Source organism: Tachypleus tridentatus, chromosome 6 (genome assembly GCF_004210375.1).
Source record: "Tachypleus tridentatus isolate NWPU-2018 chromosome 6, ASM421037v1, whole genome shotgun sequence".
NCBI classification, from domain to species: domain Eukaryota; kingdom Metazoa; phylum Arthropoda; class Merostomata; order Xiphosura; family Limulidae; genus Tachypleus; species Tachypleus tridentatus.
This window is the reverse complement of record NC_134830.1, coordinates 76,387,111-76,413,447: the sequence shown is the minus strand read 5'-3', so window position 1 is coordinate 76,413,447 and position 26,337 is coordinate 76,387,111. Positions and strand designations below refer to the sequence as shown.

General features: G+C 32.1%; 1 protein-coding gene across 1 annotated transcript in view; it reads right to left on the bottom strand.

Annotated features, from left to right (window-relative positions):
- Positions 1 to 26,337, bottom strand: part of LOC143251643 (uncharacterized) — a 206,009-nt gene that overhangs the window by 107,860 nt on the left and 71,812 nt on the right. The window contains exons 5-12 of the mRNA XM_076502905.1: positions 23,971 to 24,091; positions 21,878 to 21,952; positions 21,083 to 21,256; positions 15,876 to 16,165; positions 8,082 to 8,148; positions 6,274 to 6,373; positions 5,349 to 5,390; positions 2,190 to 2,437 (exon numbers count right to left, since the gene is read on the bottom strand). Coding sequence (XP_076359020.1) covers positions 2,190 to 2,437; positions 5,349 to 5,390; positions 6,274 to 6,373; positions 8,082 to 8,148; positions 15,876 to 16,165; positions 21,083 to 21,256; positions 21,878 to 21,952; positions 23,971 to 24,091 — 1,117 coding nt within the window. The remainder of the gene's footprint in view (positions 1 to 2,189; positions 2,438 to 5,348; positions 5,391 to 6,273; positions 6,374 to 8,081; positions 8,149 to 15,875; positions 16,166 to 21,082; positions 21,257 to 21,877; positions 21,953 to 23,970; positions 24,092 to 26,337) is intronic.

The following is a 26,337-nucleotide window of genomic DNA, read 5'->3' as shown; positions in this document are numbered from 1 at the left end:
CCCCCTACCAATAATGTCATATATATAATGTATAATACTTGAAATGTAACTATATGTTATAAAATATTAGTCCACTAAAACATGGACAAAACAGAGCCACTTTGTAAAGACTAAAGGTCAGTCTTATGTGATTGAATACAGTAACACGAGTGTATGTGCACCACATCAATGCAAGTTATGTAATATTAGCCAGGCATGAGTGGAAAGTCATATACAATAAGTATAATAAATATATAATATTATGAGACTTAAGCTGTTTAGATATTTGTATTTTTGTGTTATACTCTGTAGTCATTCTAGCATAAACAAAACTATAAGTTACATGATAGACCTCATGTAATTAGGATAGAAAAAATAATATGTAAGATATAAAGTTTTACTGAAAACAAACATTTGAAACATATTTAGGTTTTAGAGATTACACAAATAACATTTGAGGTTTTCAGTATGAAGAATAGGTTTTTTAAATCATCATATGAAATCACTTCTCACTTTGCCTAGTAATCAAATAATTCAATTTTTTCAAACAAATCTTTAGTAAAAGCACTTTATTAAAAAAATCTGAATTTTTATGTAGTAAAAACTTGTAATTTGTAATTACTAAAAGACTATCAAATTTTGTGAAGACAAACATACTGCATCAAAAGATATAGTATAAATACTTAATGTGTGGAAAATGTGTATATGAATTCATGCATATTATACCAAGCCCACTGCAAAAGGGTTAATCAAACTTAATACTGTTATGTGTGAATAACAATATCAATAAAACCTGCAAAGAAAATTTACAAAGTAAAATTTGTTAATTCATTCACCCTTTAAATCAATATTTTGTGGAAGCATCTTCGGAAGAAATTACTGCTGTGGGTCTTTTTGGATAAGTCTATACCAACTTTGCAAAATAGAAGAGTGTGTTATTTGACCACATCCTGGCAAATTTGCTCCAATTCTTAAAAGTTCATTGGGAATCATTGATGGACTGCAATTTTCAAGTCTTGCCATAATTTTTTTATTGGATTCAACTCAAAATTTTGGATCACTCCAGGATATTCACTTTCTTCTTTCAAAACCACTTCAGTGTGGCTTTGGCCTTGTGTTTTGAGTCATTGTCATACTGAAATGTGAATTTTCAACCCAGTTTTAAATTCTTGGTTGAATCAAGCAGGTTTTCCTCTAGGATTTGTCTGTATTTTGTTTTATCCATTTTCTCCTCAATCCTAACAAGCTTAACTTTTGGGATGTTGTTGACTGGGTGATGTGCTATGCTGGGCTTACACCAAATGTAACACTTTGAATTTGACCAAAAACTTAATTTTTGTCTTGCCTGACCATAAAACTGGCTTCCATAAATCTGCAGTATCACTTACATCCTTGTCACAAACCTCATACAAGAGTTTAAATAATTCTTTTTCAGTAATGGCTTCTTTATTCTTCTGTTCTATACTCAAATACATTACTCTATTTATACTTTTCATTTATATCTTCAAAATACTTCTTTCAATCAATTGAAGGAAGAATGCCCATTTTTTTATGAAAATTCTTCACAAAAAGAAATATTTTAAACTTTTTCTCATACTTACTGTTCAAAACATAAAAAGACTGACAGATCAATATTAATATTAATAAAAAAGTTTAGAAACTGCAAAGAATGAATAATATTTCTGCAATATACCCTTGAAAATCAGCATTTTGAAATACAGTCTTTTGTTTTTTGTAAGATTAGCTATTTAAGAGGTAAAGAGCATAAGACAGAGAGAAGATTTGGCTATTATATATATAGGTTAAGGTTTATTAAATACTTATCCTTATTCTTTTAACTTCATCTATAATATAATAAGCACATTGTGATATGTGTTTTAAACTAAATATTATTAGAGATTTTTGCCTCAGTTTTGATAAAATGCCACAGCTAAGCACTCAGTAGCAATTATTAGTTTCTAAAAACAAGTTACAGTAAATATGGATAATCACAATTTATAAAGTCAGATTAATATTCAACATGGTAATCAATCAAAACCCATGATAGTTTCTATGATGAAACATTTATATATAAAATACTGTGTAAAATATCAAAATAAAAACCCAAGAAAAAATACAAAACAATATTAGTAAGAAGCAAAAAAAGACAGAAATATCAAAAAGTTGATCAATTTTTCTTTAGTCTTATTAATAAAAATATATTTCTTTTAAATGCCAAAATATAATAGAGCCAGGTAGTGTTCAGTCTTAAAGATACATTTTTTGTCTAATAAAGGAAAAGAAAAAGAAACAGAAATAAGTGAGTATGGGAAAAGGTTCCTGCAAGAGACGTCTTTTGTAACCAACCTCTTTTCTTCTTTCTCTTCATCACTTTCCTCACAAAATCTAACTGCTGATACTTTCTCACCAACATTTTGATATAATTCATCTTGGTCCAAAGTTTCTTGGAAAAGGTTTTCTGTTGGTTGAACAAAACCAACATATAAATAAACAATAAAAATTATGAATCAATAACTGGTATTTGATCAGTTAATCAAATAGTTTGGTGACAAAATCTATTTTCTACTAATACATAAAAGTTCGGTTAATCTGACTGGCCACATGACCTCTTCCTACTTGTTTAAAGTCTTCAAAGACTTAACTCTTCTAATTTTGAATATTGTGTGTATGTATACCTTCAAAAAATTTGGAAGTCTTTCAGTTACTAATATGAGACTTTCATATACAAAAAATCATATTTTTTACTGAAGTATTTGTATTAAACTACAGATTTCTCTGTGAACATATTGAGTATTTGTTTTGATATCATTCAAGGTTAACCACAAAGCCACACAATGGGTTATTTGTGCTCTACTCACCACAGGTATTGAAACCAGATTTGTACCATTGTAAGGTTCAGATATACCACTATGTCACTGGAGAGGGGGTGTATTTGTTTTGAATAGTCAATGTACAAAGTAATTTTCATGTTAAGATTCAAAATACCTTTTCTCATATCAAAAATCTCAAATTTTCTTTGTGTAATCTCTAAAGCCTTCTAAATACATTTCAAACGTTTTTATTCTGTGAAACTTCATATTTTATCTGTTATTTTCTCTTTGCTATCTCTATACATGGTTGGGAAATTTGACTGACCTTGTATCCATAAAGAAAAAAAATCAAAATCAATCTAAATTACCCTTTCCTTTTTCTTTCTAGAATAACTTCAAATTTTAATGTGAAACTACACTTGTTTATCCATAGTAGTAGCAAGCTTTTAACAGTATTCATCTATTAATGATTAAATTTTATTGTTTTATTTCCCTTTTAACTATGTCTAACAATTTTCTGAACCACTGTAAATCACTCAGAGAATGTGCAGCTCATGTTATGTTATCAAATTTCATTACCCACAAGCTACTACGAGCTCATCGTGTGTGCCTTGTGAAACCTTTTTATCATATTATTATTATTATTTATTTTACCTAATCTAATCTTAACTAACCTAAAATATCCCTATTTTTACAATTTGGTTATTTTCATAATAATAAGTAAAGAATACACATGAAAAACAATAAATATTTTCCTTTGTTATCAATTATTGACAACAGCTAATCCTACTTTTTTATTGTAATAATACTAATGCACTGAATAATTTTTATTTGAATAAATAATGCACTATAATGAGACTAATAACATATAAAAAGTAGTCAATTTCCTGAAATTTCTGGCTTTCTAACTATGGGACTAACTATTTTCCTTCATTTTTAGATAGGTGAATACTTTTAGTTTGCTTAAATTAAAAAAAAACACAACAAAAAATACACATACACAGACATTTGGCATTCCCATAGTTTAACACAGTGGTTTCCAACCTGTGATATACATACTCCCGATAAAAGGAAACTTTCCTGGAAGAATTTAAGTGCCTTTCAAAAAGTATTAGAAAGAAGATAAGCCTAACACATCAAAATCAGAAATATCATTGAACTACCAATGTGTTCCATTAACTAGCACTCAAAGTTTATGTATTGCTAACTTCTTAATTATTTCTGTTTAATTTACCTTCTTATTATAAAAAAACATTCTTAAGTTGTTTTTTTAAATAAATTATATGAGTTTGGGGTAGGTGGTAAAAAAAGATTGGGAACCACTGGTTTAACAATAACAGAACATGACTCTCAAATGTATAAGTCTTATCGTTTATGCTCCTTATACATTGACCAGGGTCATTCCTTTTAGGTATTTTTTAACTATCCTATCTCAGATGTTACTTGGGGACTATTTCAGTTTAGTACAAGGCATTTTCTAGTAGCATTGATACTATACAGGTTTAGAAATATGTGAAGGCTACTTCTACTCTTATTTTTACTTTTGGGATGTTCAAGTGATGTAGTTAATTCAAGGAAAGTTGATCCTATTTGTTCAAGTATATAGTGGTTGTCTCAGTTTATTCACATTTTGATCACATATTCTTTCAAGATAAATCTGCAAGACAGCAGTACTGTTTTTTGTTCTGTGCACATGATGAATGATTTGTATTTCTTTGTCTGTTGTGTGTGAATCAATAAACATTATTTGTATTACTGCAAGCTTGTGTCCAGTAAAGTCAAAGATTCATTTTAACTCCTTATGTTATTCTGTACCATTTCTTTAGTTATAAAAGCTACTACTCTCACCTAAACATCAATAACATCCCTGAAAAAAACACAGTATTTTGTGTTTTAGTTTTTAGCATTAGTTTACTTTTTTGCCTATTGTTATGGGATAATTAAAGCTATTCATTTAGCACAAATGAACAAATATGATTAAAAAAAACTACTGAATTACTACCAGTTAAATTACTTATTTCTTTTAGAATTTTCATATAAAGCTACACAAAGGGCTATTCATGTACAATCACCCTTATCTGAACTGACAAGCAAAAAGGGAAGACAACTAGTCAATAGCATTCTCTACAAACTCTTAGGCTCTTGCTCAACAAAACAGTGGAATTTGACCATCATTCTTATAGCACACCCACAAACATAAAGTGCACAGTACAATTCTGTATTAAATGAGCATGAACCATGAACTTTGGATTGAAAGCCCAAGCATACTAACAACTAGACCATACCAAATCTACTGACAATAAGGTCAATGAAGATATAAAGTCGATATGTACAAAACTTATATTATTTTGTTAAGAGTAAAAGATCATTTTGGATACTAAAGTTTTACTGATAACTTTTGAATGCATCATCTTTTCTTATAAACCCATAAATCTGTAAACAGACTGAGACTAATTGTAAAAGTATTATTTTCTTGGCTTTTAACTGACATAAAAAAATACAAGTATCATTAAAAGTTACAAATAATGGAAATACAAAGTGAATATATGCATTTCTAACCAGATGTAGAATAAACCATCAGTTTTCCAGGCTGGGAGTCTTCTGTGAGGAAAAAAAAAAAACTATAGAAATTCTTAAATAATCTTGTAGTACCTTGCAATACAAAAAGTACTAATTACTTTCAAGTGATGTAGGAAGTAAACATTCAAAATAAACTCATTTTCATTATGTATTAAACAAATCTATTTAGCCTTTACATAACTATTTCTTTTTTGTAAAAGTAAAGACAAAAAATCAAGCATCAACTGTAGTCACCACAGAGTAAAATATTCTGCATAAATAAAAATAAAGGAAAATAAGATATTCTGTAGAAAAAAAAAGGAAAATTTACAATAACAAAATTAAGAGAAAAATTACAATTTGTTTTTAAATATTCCAGAATTAAATTATTATTCCTGACCCAATGGCTACTAAAAATTATTTTCATATTAAAATATTTAGATTATAGAAAACAGCTGAAATAAATTTTACTTACAATGGTTTTATCATCTTAAAAGAATGAAAAAAATTGGTGTTATTATTACATTTTTCCTTTAAAAAAGTATATTTAGAAGTTAAAACTTGAAAGATGCAGCAGTTTTTTTTGCTGCAAATTATGATTTACACTAACTGTATAGCCAAAACCTTGCATGAACTGATTCCCATGTATTGTTTTCAAAACATAAAACATGAAAACATTCAATCAAACAAAGAGACATTAGCTAAATTGGAACATTAGATGGTTTACACAGACTTCCAGCACAGAAATAATCATTGATGTGCTAATCTTCATAGCTTATTTAACATGTTAAATATTATTTATACCTTCAATAACTTAAATTTTTTATGATAATTTTAAAGTTTTTTATTGATTTATACTTTTATATAGTGTTAACATTATTTCTAACAACAATACATTTAATTGTAATTTTAAAACCAATATTACCTAGAAGTTGATTCTGGTAGTCTTGCTGAGGCAAAAGAAAGCAAGTCAACACTTTCATGCCATCTTGCTCATCAGTTTGGAACTTCAGCAGGGGCTTGGACTATGGATAAAAAAATAAACAGAAAATCAGAAAGTATGTAGATGATGTGATCTTCTTTTTTGAATTATAAACTAGTAATCATATGTCACTAGTTTTTGTACTAATACAGCACACAGTAACTGTTTTAAATACTTGTGAAGATCACATGAAATCGTGTTGAAGCATTTATATTAACTTTTACAACCACTGATAAGTTTAAATAAAGATTTTAATTGCATTTGTGTTTTTTTGTAGCAAAGCAACATCAATCTATCTGCTGAGCCCACGAAGGGGAATCAAACCCCTGATTTTAGTATTGTAAATCCGGAGACTTACTGCTGTACTAGCTGGGTGCAAGATTTTAATTGCATATTATAAAAAGTTGTTTGTGGATTTTAATATTACAAATAAAGACTATACATTGTGTTGGCCCAGCATGGCTAGGTGGTTAAGGCACTCAACTCATAATCTGAGGGCCACAGATTCGAATCCCAGTCGCACCAACCATGCTTGCCCTTTCAGATGTGGGGATGTTATAATGTGGTGGCTAATCCCACTATGTGTTGGTAAAAGAGTAGCCCAATAGTGGTGGTGGTGGTGGTGATGACCAGCTGCCTTCCTTCTAGTCTTACACTGCTAAATTAAGGATAGCTGGTGCAGATAGCCCTCGTGTAGCTTTGCACAAAATTAAAAAACAAACAAACAGATTCATTGTGTCTAGTCTGTTTATTGTTTTTGCAAACTTAAGTTATGCAGGTGACTCAGAACCACTTCATAGAAAATGACCTGATTAATTCTCCAATTCTTTTGTGGATCCACCATCTTAACACTTGTGACAGAAATCAGTTTATTTTGAAAATACCAAAGAGTAGATACAAAAGGAAAACTTTCTTGAAAATATCACACAATTATACACTCTAAGAATATTATTATACTTTAAAGAAAACTTACAGTGACAGAATCCTAAAGCAATAGTAGTGTATTAAAAAATAACTTGTTATTATGCTCATTCTGAAGAGAATATGTTTTTGTTTCAGAAAAAAATACATTCTTTTGAAAAATTTGTATCATAGCAATATTTATTTTTGATAAAGAACTAAATCTATTCACCTAAAAATACAACAACATATTTTATTGTAAAACAAAATAAACTTTCAAGAGTGTATGGCTACAAAGATTTGGAATTTAGAGGGTTAGTCAGACTGTATTCCTCTTGCATAAAATAGTGGGTACCAAACTTAGCCACCTTAGAGTTCTAAGTAATCTTTGATGAACCTTATTCTGTCATTCCTACCAACACAGACCTCTTGAAACTGTAGTGGCAATTACTTTATATAATTGAAGAATCACATCTTGTACTGCAAAATATGTGCTGCCACTACTGCATTTTATGTGGGATTCTCGATTGGTGCACAAGTTTTATTCCCTCACAGCCTGAAAAGCAGTATAAATTCAGTGATGCTTGTGGGCAATTCAGGTTTCAGATATCAAAAAAGGAGTTTTTATCTTTATTCAGAATTTAAAAATTGTGAGTACCAGAAAATTTTGTTTGGGCATCAACTCAGCAAATATATTTCCCTGACATGTAGACTTATTAAGTAAAAAAATAAGCACATTAAATATGAATATAATCTATTTTCAGTCTTATTTAAATGTTGTAACAGTACTTTATTTGTATTTTAGACTTTCTTGTGTCTAAATAACATAGAGTTTTTCTTGTACAATATACCTGATTTTCAGAAAGCCACAAAGCCTTGAGGTTCAATCCAGCTACAGTAATAGGAAGAAACTGAAGTCTGAAAGGAAATAAGATGTGCAAAGAATATATATATATATAAAACTCTTTAAATTTTTACCATGTTTAATAAACATTTTAAAAGAGAGAAACAATAACAAAAAAAACGTTTTAAAGGGCTGCAAATAGTTGTTTTGTTAAGCTCTAAAATACAGTAAAGAAACCAAGTTAAACATATGTGTATAGGTGGAAGTCACGATGAACAAGTCATTACATTTCAGAAAGTGTCATTCAACATATTATGTATTCCACATCAGAGTTATCACCTAATGATATTACCCTATATTGCTTGTTTAGTGACAATTTATAATGGAAGAGAGTAAATAACAGATGCAACATGCTGAGAAGCTAAGAAAAAAACTGTAGATATGCATTTTGGAGGTTTTAAAGGATACAGAAATACAATATTCAAACTATATGATGGACAAAGGTACCTTTATTCTTCTTTAAGATCACCTTGCACTCTGACTTCTAAGAGAGTCAGGTTAATATTATCAATTCTCAGACATACCTTGAGACAAGGATTTTTATAACTCATCTGAAGTTTTTGTGTAAAACAGAATTGTACATCTTACTGAAACTTTGCCATGTTTTGTTTACATAATAAACATATAAATTTAGAACTATATTCAATATTCCTTCTTGCATATTGGGTTAAATAATCCATCTCATTATCTCATGCAAGATATTGGTTTCAGTGATTTATTGCATGTCTAATTAATAGAGCAAGCAAAACTAATCAAACCATATTTTCTTTAAAAATAACTAAATATGTTGTATACAGTTTACAATCACCACAAACATTGAATTCATCATGAAATATCTGATGTGATTCTGTCAACAGAAATAGGTACAAAAGAAAATATGGTATCACTTCAGTAAAATAAAAAAAGAGACACCAAAGTCTTGTGGATGATATCAATATTCCAATTCTCACAATTTGAAAATAAAATATTCATATTACTGGAGTAATAAATTATCTTATTCATAAATTTATATGTAATAATAAAAATAATAACTTATATGAAGATGCATGGTCAAGAATAGAAAAAAGGTTGCTGAAGGAAAAGATGAATAATAATTTTTGAAAGAAGCTCTAAAGCTCTAACTACAGAAAAACTTTACATATTAAAGTTAATTTCTACTATCATTTATTGTAAAACTGTTAACTGTTAATTCTTCAAAAGATATAATTTAGTAATAAGTATTTTTAGATACAGTTCTATTTAAAACTTTGTGTTGTCTTAAAACATTTCTTACAACCAAAAATAGTTTATAAAATATTGAAAAACTAAAGGTGTGAAATTTCTTCTGAAGAATCATTCCATACAGTAACTTTAACACATGCACAAATATATATATATATATAATTATTCAGAAACAAAACATTTCATTTTTCTCTGTCTTGAAACAACACTAGTTTCCAATGCCAATTTCTACAAAACCTAATCAGCAAACATGTGAATGCAAGAAAAAGTTCCCTGATTATTATCTGATAAGAAGATGGCTTACATAGCCATATTCATTTCACCAATATTTCTCTGGCAATATAAGAACATAGGAGAAAGAGTAGGATTTAGAGAGAGGATGTGCTTTAAATGCTGTTTGAATGGTTATAAATAATACCATTTTATTATTATTGCAGAAGAATAAAATGAAGAGAATTCTAAAAGCATGGCACTATAATTTAGTTACTAATTCCTTTATATAACTTTATTCATAGTTTTTAAATTTTACAAGCAAAACTTATGGTTAAAGAATTTCATGTAAAGAATAGGAAAAAAAGTTATAATTTTTCCTATACTGAAAGGTGGTCACCTTCTCTTACCAAATCAGCTATTCTTTTTTGTTACTGCCCTTTATATGCAATGAATTTCCTTATGCATGCCACAAGCCTTGCACACAGATTGTTGAAATTAATACATTCCAATATATTTCTCATGCAAATCATTATGCATCATCTATTGACTAATAGCAGCACAGTATGCTCATGTGATTCCCTCTATATTCCTCTATCAAACTTTCACTTTGCCATTTGGTAGAAGATGCAAGAACCAGAAAAGAGGGGAGGAAAGATAGGAGTGTGAGTGGGGGCAAATATCTTTCAAAAATATATTTTCAGTATAAGAGAATTATAGCTGCTGATTAGCAAGAATCCAACACTGAGAAGGAGAGACTAGTGCAAGGGAACAACAGAAACACACCCAAAAGCATTGAAGCATAATCCTGACAATGAGAAAAAGAGATCTAGAGTCCAGAAGAAGGGAACCTCACCATTCCTGAGCCAGGTATACTCTTTGCCTATGAACAAAAATTTGTAAAACATAAGGGCAAACATTGCGAGGTGTAGAGTGGCTATGGTGCATCGGAACGTACTTGGTAAGTCAACAACATCTAATATCCTCTCTAGAAGGTAATGACATCCATGTGGGAGTAGAATGAGGATTACATCTTCACCTCCAACCCAAGAATTGGGGATTAAGATTTGCACCAATTCTTGAGTACTACACATGGATCAATACCTATCCAAAAGCAATCTGGGACTGGACATTTGACATTGGGAGGATGAATTCAACTTGTCAAAGACTTATGTTGATTGGTTTACTTGAATCCAACACCTCAACACTGGGAACCAACATCCAAGTGAAGGTAAGATGATGGTTCCCAATCAAAAGAGGTTAAATGAATGTGCAATGGATCAACTTCAGGTGTTAAAGAATGTGTAAAAGGAGATTTTATCAACCAATTCAGTAGATCAATTTCTTGGTAGTGTATATAGTATTAAGACCATGTAAGCTTTTAGAGTGACAGATTAACTTCAGTGGTTGTGGATATTGTTAAATATGTAAATCGTAAAAGGAGGTCATATCATTTGGAAAAGTGATGGATGGTGTATATAATATCAGGCAGCTATGTTCACCAATAATGAAAAGGATGAACTCTATTGGAGACATGCCACATCTCCATCAACAGAATACCACTATACTACTCTTGAATAAATAGTTATAGTTAACTTTTAGTGGAAACTATTCAGAAGGAAGTCTCCATGGTCCACCACCCCAGTGACTTGGAACTTGGAAGGTCATAAGGGTTCCCATACTCCACCTGAACAAAGGGATGAAAATGTGTTGGAGAATCAGGAGATCATCATCATCAAAGACAGTGCAATGGGTAATAAAGATACTGTATTTTGAAAAGCAGACCATACCAAGTTCTTTGGTGAAGGCATGGCAGGGATTGTCAGCTGTCCCCTTCTCCTTTACCCATGCAGTTAATGGGTGGTAGGGTATGAAGCAAATGCTGGAAGGTAGATAACTTTTCCAGTGATCTTGTGGAACACTCCATCTCTATGGTGACCATGTGGAGCCATGGACAAGAGTAGAAGAATTAATATGGCATAATGTAGAGATTTTATTGTTAAAGAATACTTGATCAGGCATTTCTCACCATTTCTCATCCATGTTTGCAGGATCCATGCAAAAAAAGAGGGAATAAAAAAGGCCCCTGAACAAAAAAATGGGAGGAACAAAACTTAATGTTACAATCACACTGAAGTCTGAAGCACAGCCATAGATGGAAGATGAAACCCCAATGTGGACAAAAATGCAATATTATGAAAATAATGGGAGACTAATATACTGGGGGATGGTCCATACATCAACTTGGAAAATTTCCTTCACTGGACAACAAGATGGAAAGCAAGGGAAATGAGATGATGAATTTGATAAAAAGACACGTGAAATAAGATATGGGATGAAGAAGATACATTAAGAAGGTCATATGAACCAAAAGGCAGACCCAATTTGCAAGGGTAGAAGGGAAAATATCACTAAACAAGGAGGACTGTCATGGAATGAAAAGATGGTTGTGTACATCCTGGAGGATAGTTGCGTGTACAAGATAACATCATAAAGTCCTGACAGGAAACAGCAGAATCTCTGAATCTGGACAAGGGTAAATATAGGAGATGGAAGGTAATGAAATAGAAGAAGAGTAGGGACAATCTTCTTGAGTAGCTGTGGTCTTAGGCAAAAAGGAACAATCAGGATAAAAGAAAAGATAGGAAGGCTGATGACAGTAGACAACCAGCAGAATATGTTCCACTTGTACTGTTAATCTTTCATGGAAGATGAATGAGTGAAGTAGCTAACAGGGATGTGATTCAACTCATGAAGCTGGATCACCTTGCCAAGGATCTAACAAAAGCCATATGTGAAGATGCAGGATGGGGAGTTTGCAATGATGAGCTGGGAATCGAGTTTGATGCAGAAGGGAGGGAAACAGAGGAAGAGGGACTGGTGGTAAAAGGAAATTCAAGTTAAGTAGTTAGCACACAGGATCACTTACAAACATTGTAATATTTTCAAAATGTCTCATTTTGAAAATATTCGTGGTGAAAGGAATAAACATTGGAAACCACTGCTTTAATGGCTAATGGGGTGCAGATAATTCAACCAATGAAGCAAACAGATAAAAAAGGTACACATAAAGGTATTTGTGAGACCAACCTTGACTGAAGGCATTGACAGCAGAGCCAATGAATACAGGTCAGGGGCCAAAAGAAGGGCAACTTGGTATTGAGACCTGTAGCAAATGCATCCAACTGGGGAACCCCAGTGGAGGCAAAGGTCTTTGAGAACAATCAAATCTAATGAGTACTCTGTGGGATAGATTCAGTCTGGGCATGAAAGATGATCTGCTACAACATTGAAAGTACCCATCACATGACATCACTAGATGGTGAGAGGTAAAAGGAAGGAAAAAAAATGATACCTGACAAACTGATAGAAGTTTGTGAACATTTATATGCAAGACAAGTCCATCTGCAACCCAATGGTGACCAGCCCAAGCCCTCTATCCTTGAAGAGAAGTATCCATAAATAGATGGATGTCTGGGTAATGGCACACCCACCTATGAATGGGCTTTGTTGAGCCACCACAGCAGATCAACTCTCAGGGAAAGCAAAAGGAATATGGTGGCAGAAAGAAGATCTGTGTGAGGTTTCATTATTCATGAAGCATCCATTGTAGAGACATTTCATATGGATACAACCAAGGGAAACAATATGGTCTTGAAAGATCACATCCTCAAAAGCAGTAAAAGAATGAATGGGTACAGTGAACTTAAAGTTCCATACAACTGAGGTATAAAGGAATAAGGAAAGTTTGATTGATGTTAATGTTGACAAAAACCCTCAACTGCACCAAATATTGGGGGGGTAGAAAGAGAAACTTTTCTAATTTTATCAACCAGCTCACTTGGATCACCACAGAAAGAAACTGGTAAGTGTATTTGGTTGACTCCTGCTTAGAATGAGCTAGAAGTAGCCAATCGCCTGAGTAATGATGAAATTCACATGCAAACAAGGTGAGAGCCCAAAATTGGTAAACCAACTTGAGATGAACAAGCCAAAGATAAAGTGAGGAGCAAAGAGCTAGTGGAATGTATGGATCCATTCATTTTTGTCCTCCATAATCCTGGGGAAAATGCCCATCTAAAAGACTCAATAATGAACTTGGGAAAGTTGAGGCATGATAAATCTATGATGGGTTGCCAATACTTAGTTTTCTTGGGGATTGCAAAAAAGATGGGAGTAAAGCCCATCTAAGAGCTGTTGAACTGGTTCAATAGCCCACTGCAAAAGAAAATGATACACACTGATAAGTCATGGGATTCAGAGGAGGAAGTGGAAAGGAAATGAGGTGAGGAAAAAGAAAAGTAAGCCCTCTAGAAGAACCTTTGTTACCCACTGAACCCAACAATCCAGCTCCCACAGGTGCTAAACTTACTTGGTACTCACCAGTACTGGAGATGAGAGGCAAATGTCAGAGATGACCCTGGCAAGAAAAAGTACCTGGATTAGAAGGCATGGGCAAAGGATGGAAAGTTGAAGGAAGAGAAATAGGAATAGGAGGTATGGAAGGTTCAGACTGAGACAAACGGGCCACAAAAGTTGAAATGGTGGAATATTGTGAAACAGATTTTACATATTGCGAGATATCATCAAGAGATAATTTTGAAAAAATAGAGCAAGATATAAGACCCTGAAATAAGTGAAGAGCAAATTAACAGAATAGAGTCCTTACAGATAAGGTACTAACACCAAAGAAACCACATATGTAACAACTGAGCTGAGCAAGAAATACGGGTCAACATGGAAGAGAGAAGGTGAAAGGTATTGGCAGAAAATCCCTTGGGATTTCTGGGAAGATCCTCCAAGAGAAAATGTATAGAAAACAGAAACCAGAGGAGGGTAGTAAGGGTAACATGAAGGCAATATTTGGAATGTGTGAGGTTTAACATTAGATTTGGGGAGACCCCATTCCCCCAAGAAACAACAAGGAACCTAACAGATGAGGGATCCAAAAACGGAAATTTAGCAGTAGTAAGATAGGCTGTACTGATTACAGGCTCTTGGGGAATGTAGCATACTGATCCTGTTACCTAACTTGGAGAGAAAGTTATTAGCATGGTGAATATCAGGAGAGGAAGAAAAACCAAAAAGGGCAGAGAAGAATGCTCATGCAACAAAGAAGCACAAGGGGAATAAAAAATGAGAGAAACAAAACATCACAAACCTAAAAAACAAAATCATGAAAGCCAAGAAAGGCCTTCCGGTACCTTCAAGTTGGAACTGGGAAGAAATAGCATAGTTAGGTGTAGGATAAAGATTATCAAAATTGTCATTTTGCTTAACAGCATTAAAAGAGCTTGAGCAGTTTCAGGGGACAAAGGATGACTGAAGTATCATTCAATCTCCTGACACACAAAATAAGAAAGATTCACTGTTTGGTAGTCAACATTTGATGTCTGAGACAGCAGATTTGTCACTGGTGTAACTCCTGAAGTGTTAACAATGACTTCAGAATTTGTAACTCACTAAACTGCATAAAATGGATGGTGCAGAAAGCAATATCAATAAACTGGGACAAAAGAGGTAATGAACCAAAAAAACAAACAAAAACACTCCAAAAGAAAATAGAAAATGTGTCACATGGGAAGACATGAAACACAAAGGAAAATGTCTGGGCTCGAAAGATGCTAAACATGAAGTGAAGGTTTGGTAGAGGAGTGCAGAGCTACTACTGATTAATAAATGATGCTTAATAGTGTGCATGAGAGACACACTGAAATGTACTAATTCTAGCAAAAGAAGCACACAAGGCTTTGGTGTGTGTAAAGAAAAGGTTTGTATAAAAATGACAGCACTGAATGAAAATAGCTAATCTTGTGACTGAAGTTATGTACCATATCAGAAATCTCAATATTTACTCTCAGTTAAGTATTTTTTCAGTAAATGAAGTACAAATATTACTAAAACAATTATTAGTACAAGATGTTACTTCTCTAAGAGTCTTACAAAGTTTCTCTTGATAACAAACTATGAAGACTGATGTCTGCTTAATCAAAAAGTTTATTTTTAGAAAGTAATTTTATTCTGCTGCCTTGTGAAGAAATCTACCTAATTATCCAAATTATAGATATCACACTGATTATGACTAGTTTTATTTGTTTTTTACATACACAATAGATACAATAAATAAATGTTTATAAAGTTTCTTTAACACTGGATCAAATCAGATACAACAGATTCAATAAGTTTTAATACAAAATATAAAATTGTTGCTTAAAATTATGCATGTCTTATATGTAGGAATAACTTAAAACTTTCTGATAGTTTTGTTATCTAATTGGATCTTTCTCATCAAATTTCAAAGCAAACTTACTTGTTTCCACAGACATCTAAAACACGTAGTTCTTTTAACATTCCCATCTCAACGGGAAGGTGATTAAGGAGGTTATCTCGGAGAGATAGGACACCTAAGTGAATTAGATTACCTATCTGTGGAGGAAGCTTGGTGAGTCTGTTTCTGTCAAAGTTAAGGTTTGTCACATTAATGAGATTTCCTATTGAAGGTGGAAGATCAGAGAGTAAATTTTCTGTAAATATCATTTCCTGAAGGCTCTCACATTTTCCTATACCAGAAGGTAGAGCAATAATTCTATTCTGATCTGCCTAGAAAAAAAAAGTTTGTCTTCATACATTATTGACGAATGATTTACTGATTTGTTTTTAAGAATGATTACAGAATAAACCATAAATTTTATGAAAGCACTCTTTAAAATATTATCTTAAGTACTTGGTTTAAGGGATAAAAACAGTTTAAAAAAGATTAAAAACTTTCATCAGATTAATCCAATAGCACCAGGTTGAAGGTAAACTGAATAAAAAGGAATTCTACAAATATGGGAACAAAATCTACAAGTGAAAGTCACAATAACATCCAACACTGATTTATTAAAATCAGACATAAGCAAGAAATATTTGAAGTTTAGAGCTAAATTATGCAGGATTAATAGAGTTGAGAAAGTATGAAAGATGGGAAACAAATAGCAATCCATACTTGCTAATGCTATGGTTTAACTCTAAGTTACCAATTTAATTCTGCAAAGGTTAATTGTGTTTTCTCTGCTCAAAATGTTACTTTTATAGAGTGAGAAGACAGATTACAATAAACAATATGAAGGGAAATTAATTCTGCATGTTCAGTTATTCAGGTCAATATGAAAGCTATACTTTCAAAAGTTAAAATTTTCCTAACCTGAAAATGTATTTCCAATACATACCTTCACACACACAGAACAACTATATTTCTCATGCATCTGTCTAACAGATTTGCATGCCACTAGCTTTGGACTAATTTCCACCAAAATTAATGCATCAAACATGAACTGGGCTGGTGTATGATGATGTCAGAAATACATTTTCAGTTTAGGAAAGTGTTAATTTCTGATACAATCTTACCTTCTCTCATAAATAGCTATAATCCCACATTCAGTTTGTGGAGGGCACAGTGAGAAGATGATTCCCCCTCAGAGAGCACCCAAAAAAAGACCATAGGGTATTTGAATTTAATGGAAGGCAACCAACCTGTGCAAGACCACACCACTTCTGAGCAAGATATATTCTTTGCCTACATGAAAGTGTCACAATAAAGAGGAAACACTGGAAAGATCTACTCCACATTATCATGTCTTTACATCCAACATAACCACTGGGAAATGACAGCTGGGGTACAGTAGGAAGATCAATTGCAAAATGAGTGTACATCTCCAGTTCAGAACTAGATGGCATTGGGAATATTTTGACTATTCTGCAGTAGAAAAAGGGTACCTGGCCACACAAGTGTGAAATTAAGAGACCTCCAAGGTAGAATAGCTAAGGTGCTTTGGACCTTAACTGGGAGGTTCTCTCAACCAACATCAAGCAAATCATGATAGGAATATCTGGCTCTCACAATAAGATGTACCTCCACCTTTCACCTTGGATATTGTGGCAAGGAAGAGAGCCTCCTTACCAAGGGTCCATTTCAACATGTGCACACATCCAACACAACTATATCTACTGGGAACCAACATCCAGGGTTGATAAAAAGGTGAAGAGGAAAGTAGGAGTATGCTTCCAGTCCAGAGCCAGGCAGCATTGGGTATGTATCATCCAACCTGTAGTAAGAGGAGAGTAACCTGTCACTTGCATGTATCCTGTATCCAGGATACAGTAGAAAGATGGGTAGCAGAGTTGAATGCATTTCAAGTCCATCACCAGGCAGCATTGAGAATGTATCTTCCAGTCCACAGTAAGAGGATTGTGCCCAGCCACATACATGTGAGGCCTTATGTGGATGGTACAGCTCCAACCATCACTATATCTGCAAGGAACTCACATCTGAAGGATGGAAGGAAAGTGCCTCAGCCAGGAAGACAAATTGCATTTTAGTGGAAAGCATCATTCAACACATGGTGGCCTCTGGAATTGCACATCAGTTCTGCAGTAGGATGAGGGTCAATGCCATCTACACTTGTAGGACACTACTGCCCTACTCTCAAATGAGTGAAATTGAGCAACACAGGAGAAAGCCTCTATGGTCTATCACCTCAGCATCTCGGAACTGGTAAAATAATGAGGGCTTCAGAAGAAGGGAGGAAACAACATGGAAATTCTGGACAAATGCTGCACTAGAGAGAGTGTAATGAGTGACCCTGATACTTTATTTTAAAAAACAGGTTGATTTTGTGATCTACAAGATATGGATCACCTGGCATACACAGAAATTCCTGTCTCCTTTACACATGTTAGTCCATGAGAGTACTGTCTGGGAGAAACATCTTAATGAAGTAAAATACCATGAGGTTTACCTACTTGCAGTCTTGCAGAACATCACATATCAACAGTAAGCATATATGATAATATAGGTCTTAGTGAGAATTTAAAAATAAATACACCTAGTCAGGAAACACTCACCACTGAGTGGGATCCAAATAGGTAACAAAGGCTCTTGCAAAGAAAAAAAAATGTATGGGAAATTGGCCACGTACTGACACTAATGATGTCCTCCAACTATTGATAGAAATGATCAGCCATGGATGTGATAAGGTGATGTGATGAAAAAAACATGATAAAGACTACTAAAATCATCAGGAGACAGAAGAATTACTTAGGCAAATCCAATCCATAAGGGTAACTGGGGAAAGATTATAGGACTGGGAATATTTCCATGGAATAAACAATGGGAGTGAGGATCATGGAAGGAATCAGAGAATGTTCCACAGCATCAAATAAGTAGCTTTGATTTAAAAACATGGTCTTAAGCTTTCATACTTTATTAACTGTTTAAACATGCATAATTAAGCTCAAAATTATAAATATTTCTTGCATATGTTTAATTTTGATAAATCAATGTTGAATGTTATTGCAATTTCCACTTATAAATTTCAATTTTATAGCTGTTACGTGTATAGATGTGAGGTATTATCTCAGAAGACTTAATAAATAGTCTGATATGCCATAATCATATTTTGTTGAAATAGAGTTATTTAATTTTTCAGCAAATTTAGCATCCAAGTTGAACTTACAGCCTTTTAGAAGTTACAGCTCCTCAGTGGCACAGACAACAGTATATTTGCAGACTTATACCACTAGAAATTATATTTTGACACCTGTGATGGGCAGAGCACAGATAGCCCTTTGTACAGCTTTGTGCTTAATAACACAGACTGGTTGGGTTTATTTTGAACTTTGCACAAAACTACATTTATTAGTAAAAGACTAGAGGGAAAACAGGTAGTCATAACCACTCAACAATGGACCAAAAGAGGGGCAACTCTAATAACTAAGTAGCAAGTTAGATCCTTCCTGGAGTTAGTGAGATACTACAAAATATTCATCCCAAACTATGCTGAAATCACTGCATCACTGAAGGATGTAATAAAGGAAGGCTAATTAAACAAGGTGAAATGGAAAAGGCCACAGTAGGTGGCACTACAAAAGTTAAAGAATACATTAGGAAGTTTGTCAATCCTTAAAATTCCCAATATCAACAAACTGTTCATCAATCAGGCCAATGCATCAGATTTTAGAATTAGAGCAATACTTCTACAAAAGTATGAAGACAGACTTTCTCATAATGCACATCATTAAAAAAGGTGTTGAAGAGTGTGAAAAACTACTCTGTGGTGGAATGAGAGTGCCTGGCCATCATATTTGCTATCCAGAACTTCCACAACAACCTTTATGGGAAGACGTTAATCATCCAGACAAACCATTAGTCACTCACATACATCCAGAGGTAGAAACTCAAAGGTGCAAGGATCAAGAAGTGGGCACTGCATCTCCAGAACTACCAGTTCTACACTGAAGGCATCAAGAGAACTGCAAACACAAATGCAAAGTGCATGAGTAGACTTTGTGCATGAATTGAGAAGAGTCTTTAATACAGTAAAAAAAATATTGTTAATAATTGTTTTGGAGGAGAGCTTATCTTTAAAAGTGCACAACTGTTTGCATTTACATACAGCTAAAATTTTAAATTTAGTTATTTTTCAGAAGCAATAGTTCATCATATGTTTTTTTATGTTACTGTGTGGGTTTTCAGTTGTTATGAATTGGTACATGTACTATTTCATTATGTAGCTAGAAACTTCTAAGTTATCTTCATTTCAAATGAGTATTATTGCATTATATTATCACATTGTATGTAAAACTTTCTGGACCTTTGGCAGTCTATATATGTGTATATACATACAAAATGCAGTTCAAGGAAATGAATTGGTTAGTTAGATACAAGCTATAACTAGATTGTATGTTTGTGAGTTTAGTCTGAAACATTATATGGTGTTGCTTTTTTTTATGTAAATTATCACAGATTGTATTGTAACAACAGAACTGAGAAGAATAATTTGTTTTCTAAAGTAATTGAACAAACCTGTGTGGACTTTGACAAAATGAGACAATTATTTGAAGCTCTGGATGCAACTGTGGTGATTAACTATGAAGCAAATATTTATGTATATGTATTTGATTTGTTTTAATATATTATTTCAAAAGAAATGGTTTTTGTACTGTTTGTACATTGTTGACATTTATCATTAACAAGCTACAGACACCTACTGTAAAGAATTTCATCCACCTATAAGTAAAAACCTGACATTTGCCTCAGACCTGACTTAACTTATGGCCACTTAAAGGTAAGGAATACTATTAATATATACCTTCCAAAAGTGCTTGGATTCATGAATTTGTTTTATGTTGATGACAATGTTAAGATTTTTAAAAGATATTAAGATAAATTTTATTTTTGATGTGGAGTGTTGGTTACACAATAAATAACCTAGTATTTTTCTTAACACTGTGTGGAAAGTACTGTAAAACAACTTTCTAAAGTTCACACTAATTATAACTTATTGCAACCACAAAGAAGAACAAGAAATTACCAACAATTAATTAAAAAAAAGTTTTACTATATTAGTTCACCACTCTAAATTTGTTGAAAATTACTTTTTTTTAGCATGGTAAAATATGCAAGTACAACATTTCTACATTTTAAATGGTTGAGAAAATATGATAGTATCAATTTTCACAGTGCCTGTTTCTTACCTTTAAGATAGTTAGTTTACTAAGCTCACTAAAACTCTCTGGCAGACTTTCAAGACAGTTCTGTGACAAGTGTAAGTCGGCAAGGCTCTCTAATCCTGCTATTGCTTCAGGTAGAAAATCCAGTCTATTTTCACTTATATCTAAACAACTAAGTTTTTTCAGATTTTTTATCTCCTGTAAATCAATAAATATGATCATGTATAAAATCCAGAAGGTATAAATTAAACAGAGTAGCAAGTATAACATTAAAATATAAAAACATAGGATATTAGACACTGAAATATTCCTCAACATTGCAATATCAATTTTGCATTATGAATGCACAATTAACAAATAATTAAGTTAAATGGAATTGTTATATCAAAAATCCTTGAAAATGTAAATGCTTTATCATCTGAAAATGAAAACTAAAATAGCAGCATTAAACAATCTTATTCTGCATATTGATACAATGACTCAAATATTACTAAGTGGCACTCTGTGCTATAAAAGAACAAGTAGTTATTTTAGTTGGAATGACAATACATAGGAAATCACTAAATTATATAGAGACACTGAGGTTAATTGTATTTTCAACTTGAAACTTACAACATTAGAAGATTATTGACAAAAAAGAACAGATATTTTTTTTTGATTTAATATCTTTTCTAAAAGCTTTCAGTTTCTCTCTTTGAACAGTCAATGGACAAACACAACTTTAAGAGAAAATTGAAAGCTTGCAACAATAAACATATGGATACAAAGTAACAATTTTTATTATTGCAAAACAATTATACCTAATTAATATATTCTTACCTTTGGTATAGTGGTGAGTCGATTACAGTCCAACCACAGTTCCTGAAGGTTATTTAACTGGCCAATGAGGGCTGGCTATAGTCAATTATAAAGACAACCTTAGTAAATTAAAAACCATGAAAAATATAAAAAACCTTTGATTTTGATTTTTTTATAGTTAAATCATACATTTGTACTCTTAGTAGAATTTTAGATATAAATTACAGAAATGTATGTCATAATTTAAGATAAAAACTGCTTCTTTTTCTTATTACCATTGATATACATACTGCAGATATCTAAGAAAAATCAAGTCCAGGGTCATATGGACATATGAATAATGAATGTTTATTCATCTAAATAAAATACTGTGTTGTAATTTATTAAACAAATAATTTCAAATTACATTTTTGAATAGAAGTTGATAAAATCTGTCCAAACTTAAATCATTTTAATCATCTGCTGTTTGGTATACATATGTTAAAAAAACCCCATAAGAAATACATATAAATTGATATAACTTTTCATAAATAAAGATCTCCTGTGGTATATATCCTTTTGCTTTTGTTTAACCTTTTTTGCAAAGTAGCATATTTTATTCATCAGATCAAGAGAAAGTTAAAAAAGTTAATGAAATATATTTTACACAACTTGTTTATTATACATTTTGTATAATAATTCATGTTGCAGTGAATTCAATTAAAAAAAAACTATCAAAGTACATCAATGTTATCACTGGGAATAGAAATATGGGAATACCAAATATAACCCTATGGTAAACATGAGTAATAGATAGAAAATAAAAGTTAACTTTCAGATGCTGATGATTAATTGACTGCCTTTATACCAACAAAAGGAGATGAAAAATAAAGTCCACCACTCTTAAAGAACATTGGTTGTATGAAAACTACAATTCTTCTAAGAACCTTTCTTATATATGAGTATCATTAGAATTCAGGTTTGGCAGTCTTTAACTTCTTGCAAAAGTAAAACCTTCTCTTGCCAAGTAATTTGTAAATTTTTATTTGATTTTCGTAAAACATTATGTGCAGTGATTAAATTTATACAAATGCATTATCACATTACAGGACATGTATTCTTTATCTCAAAAAAATTAGAAATATTTATGATAGGGTGTAAAAATATTTAAGTTTTTATTCATTTATTGTGCATTGTTATTGAGAAGTCTCTATTAACCATGTGTCAATGGATTTAATGTTTAAAAAAACACAACTTCATTGAGAATGTTTCTACTTTGTATTCTGATAGCATAAACACAACAGAAATGTTACATTTTTACCATTCCACAGTAAATAAATAAGTACAAAATTTTCTACTTGCAGATATATTAAACATACATCATTGCATACACACCAAACAAAAAGGTAATAAATAATTGTGCAACAGGTAACCATATTATTCTGTGTGATTCAATAAACTTATTACTACAGCTTAATCACTCCTATAAAATACTGTGATTGTTCTACAGTAAGTTTCTGATCAATTTTGGTGTGCCATTTCTGGCATACAATACACAATTAATTTTATGAAATATTATCTGGTTTGTTTTATATGGCATACAATTTTAAATTTGTTGTTTTTAATACATATATCACTGTATGTGAAAAAGAGTTAAGGTATTGATTTATTTTCTACATGTAATATATTTCTTGCATCTAAAGGCCTAAACACAAACATGAATAATACCATACATGGTTCCTGTCTTTAAGATGAAATACACTGAAGCACTAGCCTCAAATTAAGATTGTGTGACTATAATGATGTATTTTGTTCAAACCTCTGCTAAAATACTGGGAAAATGCAAATTATCTTTCTTTTCTTTTTCTATTTTTGAAGCTCTTGACAATAATATATTAATAACCACAATGATAATTGTTTAGTTTTTGTTTTTACAAGTCATGTTAATTTATACAACTTTCACATCTTCTGTTCATGATGAAATATGTATTACATTTGACATGATTTTAACTATTATATATATATATACATAGTTAAACTAAGTAAATCCTGAAAATCTATGTTAATTACTATTAAAATACCATTAAAGATTCATATTAATTACTGTTAAAAAAGAAATTAAGTCAGTTACTCACAAGCTCTTCAAATTCATTACTACCAATGTCGAGGCGTTCCAATTTGGTTAAGAAAGCAAAGGATGGTGGCAAATTCCTTAGAAGATTCTCTCTGAGCTCCAATGATTGAAGGTTGACCAAGCTGAACAAAGACAAGCACGATATAAATAATATAATGATAATAAGTACACATACTCACAAATATACATATATTGTTATACCAAAATTACAGACAGACCCAAATAGCATCTGAGATGATTCATCCAGTTTGCTTTGGAAGAGATAGAAGTAATAGTAAAGCATGTGCAAGATGTCAAAATGTTGTACATTTGGGAAAGAAAAGAATACAGGTTGTTGAAATTATGAAGAATCAAGTTGTAATTAGTTATAATACTTATATACTTTGTACATGAGACCTCTCAGTGTACTATTTTATAAAAATGTTCAAATTGGCTGAAACTGTTGCTGAAATACAACAAACATTACTTGTAAATAGTTTCATTTTGAGCATACTTATTGATTATAAGTATTATTTTATTACAAGTTAGAACTTTTACAATAAATAATAATATTTTAACCTATTTACTGTAGCTGCAAATGCATCCCATTGTCAACACTGTTAATGCCTTCCTCTGCTGGGTCCAGGTTTATCATCTTGACTATCATCTCTACATAGAGAATTAGTATCATTTTGTCTCAATGTCTCTTCATCATCACACATTTGAACACCACTTCAACTTACTTTCACTATCTTCAGACCTATCTGACTCAAGCATATTTACATCGTAGTTGGGGTTACTACTTGCTGTTCTATTGATGCTGGCATGGTTGGCATACAGTTGTCATACATCCTGCTTAGATATCTTGTTGGTTACTGAAGGGCTAAATGGAAAATATTGAGGGAAACCATATATAAATATTATGTGGGATACCAGTAAATATTTTCCAACTCATTTTGCTTCAATACATCACTCACAGCAATTCTGAATGGCAATGGGAAACATTTGTAGTAGTTGTAGTGTGAAGGGGTGGGAGCACTGGAAAATATACCCCAACTGCAATGAAGACCTAAAATAGGTATGACATTTCCATCACTTGTGCAACTATTCTCAAGTACAAAGTATTAATGGTAACAGGCAGATAATTAACATGATTATAGGTTTATGGCAGGGGTTAACGTTACAATGCAAGATGCATTTACCACACTGGATGTGGAATGTATGAGCAGATTATCAGCCTGTACGTCTTTTCATGACTATTTAGAGATTATAAGTAAACATATTCCAATCTCTACAGTATAGTATTTTGGTAACAGGCCAATGTGATACTCTTGCTAGACACTTCTTTACGATCAAAACTTGTGTACTTGAGAATGATTGCATGAGTGATTGAAATATCATACTTGTTTTAAAAATATTCTTCTTTAATGTAAAAGCTGTAACATGTAATAAAATAATTCACCTATAAAGCCTTGTGAATAAAAAAAGTTAACAATAAGTTTTGTAACATATTCACAGTAACATTCCATCAAAGAATGTCGCACCAAGTATAGCATCCCATCAGTATGTTTTCATAAATGTGAGTACTTTGGAATTTTGTAAATAAGACACTAAAAACAAAAATTACTGTCACCATTTTGTAAATCCCATCAACACTGAAGTGTTTATAATTTTTCATGGGACAAAAACTGGAAGATAGTTAATTTGAGGACTGTGATAAAGGTGTTACTGTGTAAGATGCATTTAACACACTGGATGTGAAATGCATGAGCAAAGTGTCAGTTTGTATAGATGCTCATGACTATATGTAGATCTCAAATAAGTATACTCCAGTGTTCATAGGTTAGTGTTTATGCAAGCTGGCCAATGTGTTGCTCTTGCTGAACACTCTTCCCTGCCACAAAGCACATTCAACCTATCCTTAGCTCCAAAGGATCATTACAAATATATTTGAATGGCTCACTCAAAATGCAGATATGATCTTGCCAGAACATTTATGAGACCACCTGCAGAATTTAATTTAAAAGGTTAGATCACAAACTTCCAGTTATCTCCAAACAGAAGCTTTTGAAATAACAATGGATAAAAATTAAACAACACTTGAATAAAGTATATAGAAAAAGCAAGTTTTGTTTAGGACAAGAATTACGTTATGACTAAGTTTTGATACTGTTAGCAGAGGAAGAAGTGCTTCGTCACCAAGAAAATTCTGTACACTCTCAAAAGATTCTTGCTAAAGCAAGAGATTAAATGCCAGATCATAGTGACAATTTGCAAGTCAACTTCTGCATTGGGGGATCTGCTATCAGAAATCTTTTAGGAAGTTAGCTCCAACATTCTTCCTAATTGTATATATTGAGAGTAATGATTTTTGTATGCATTTGAATTT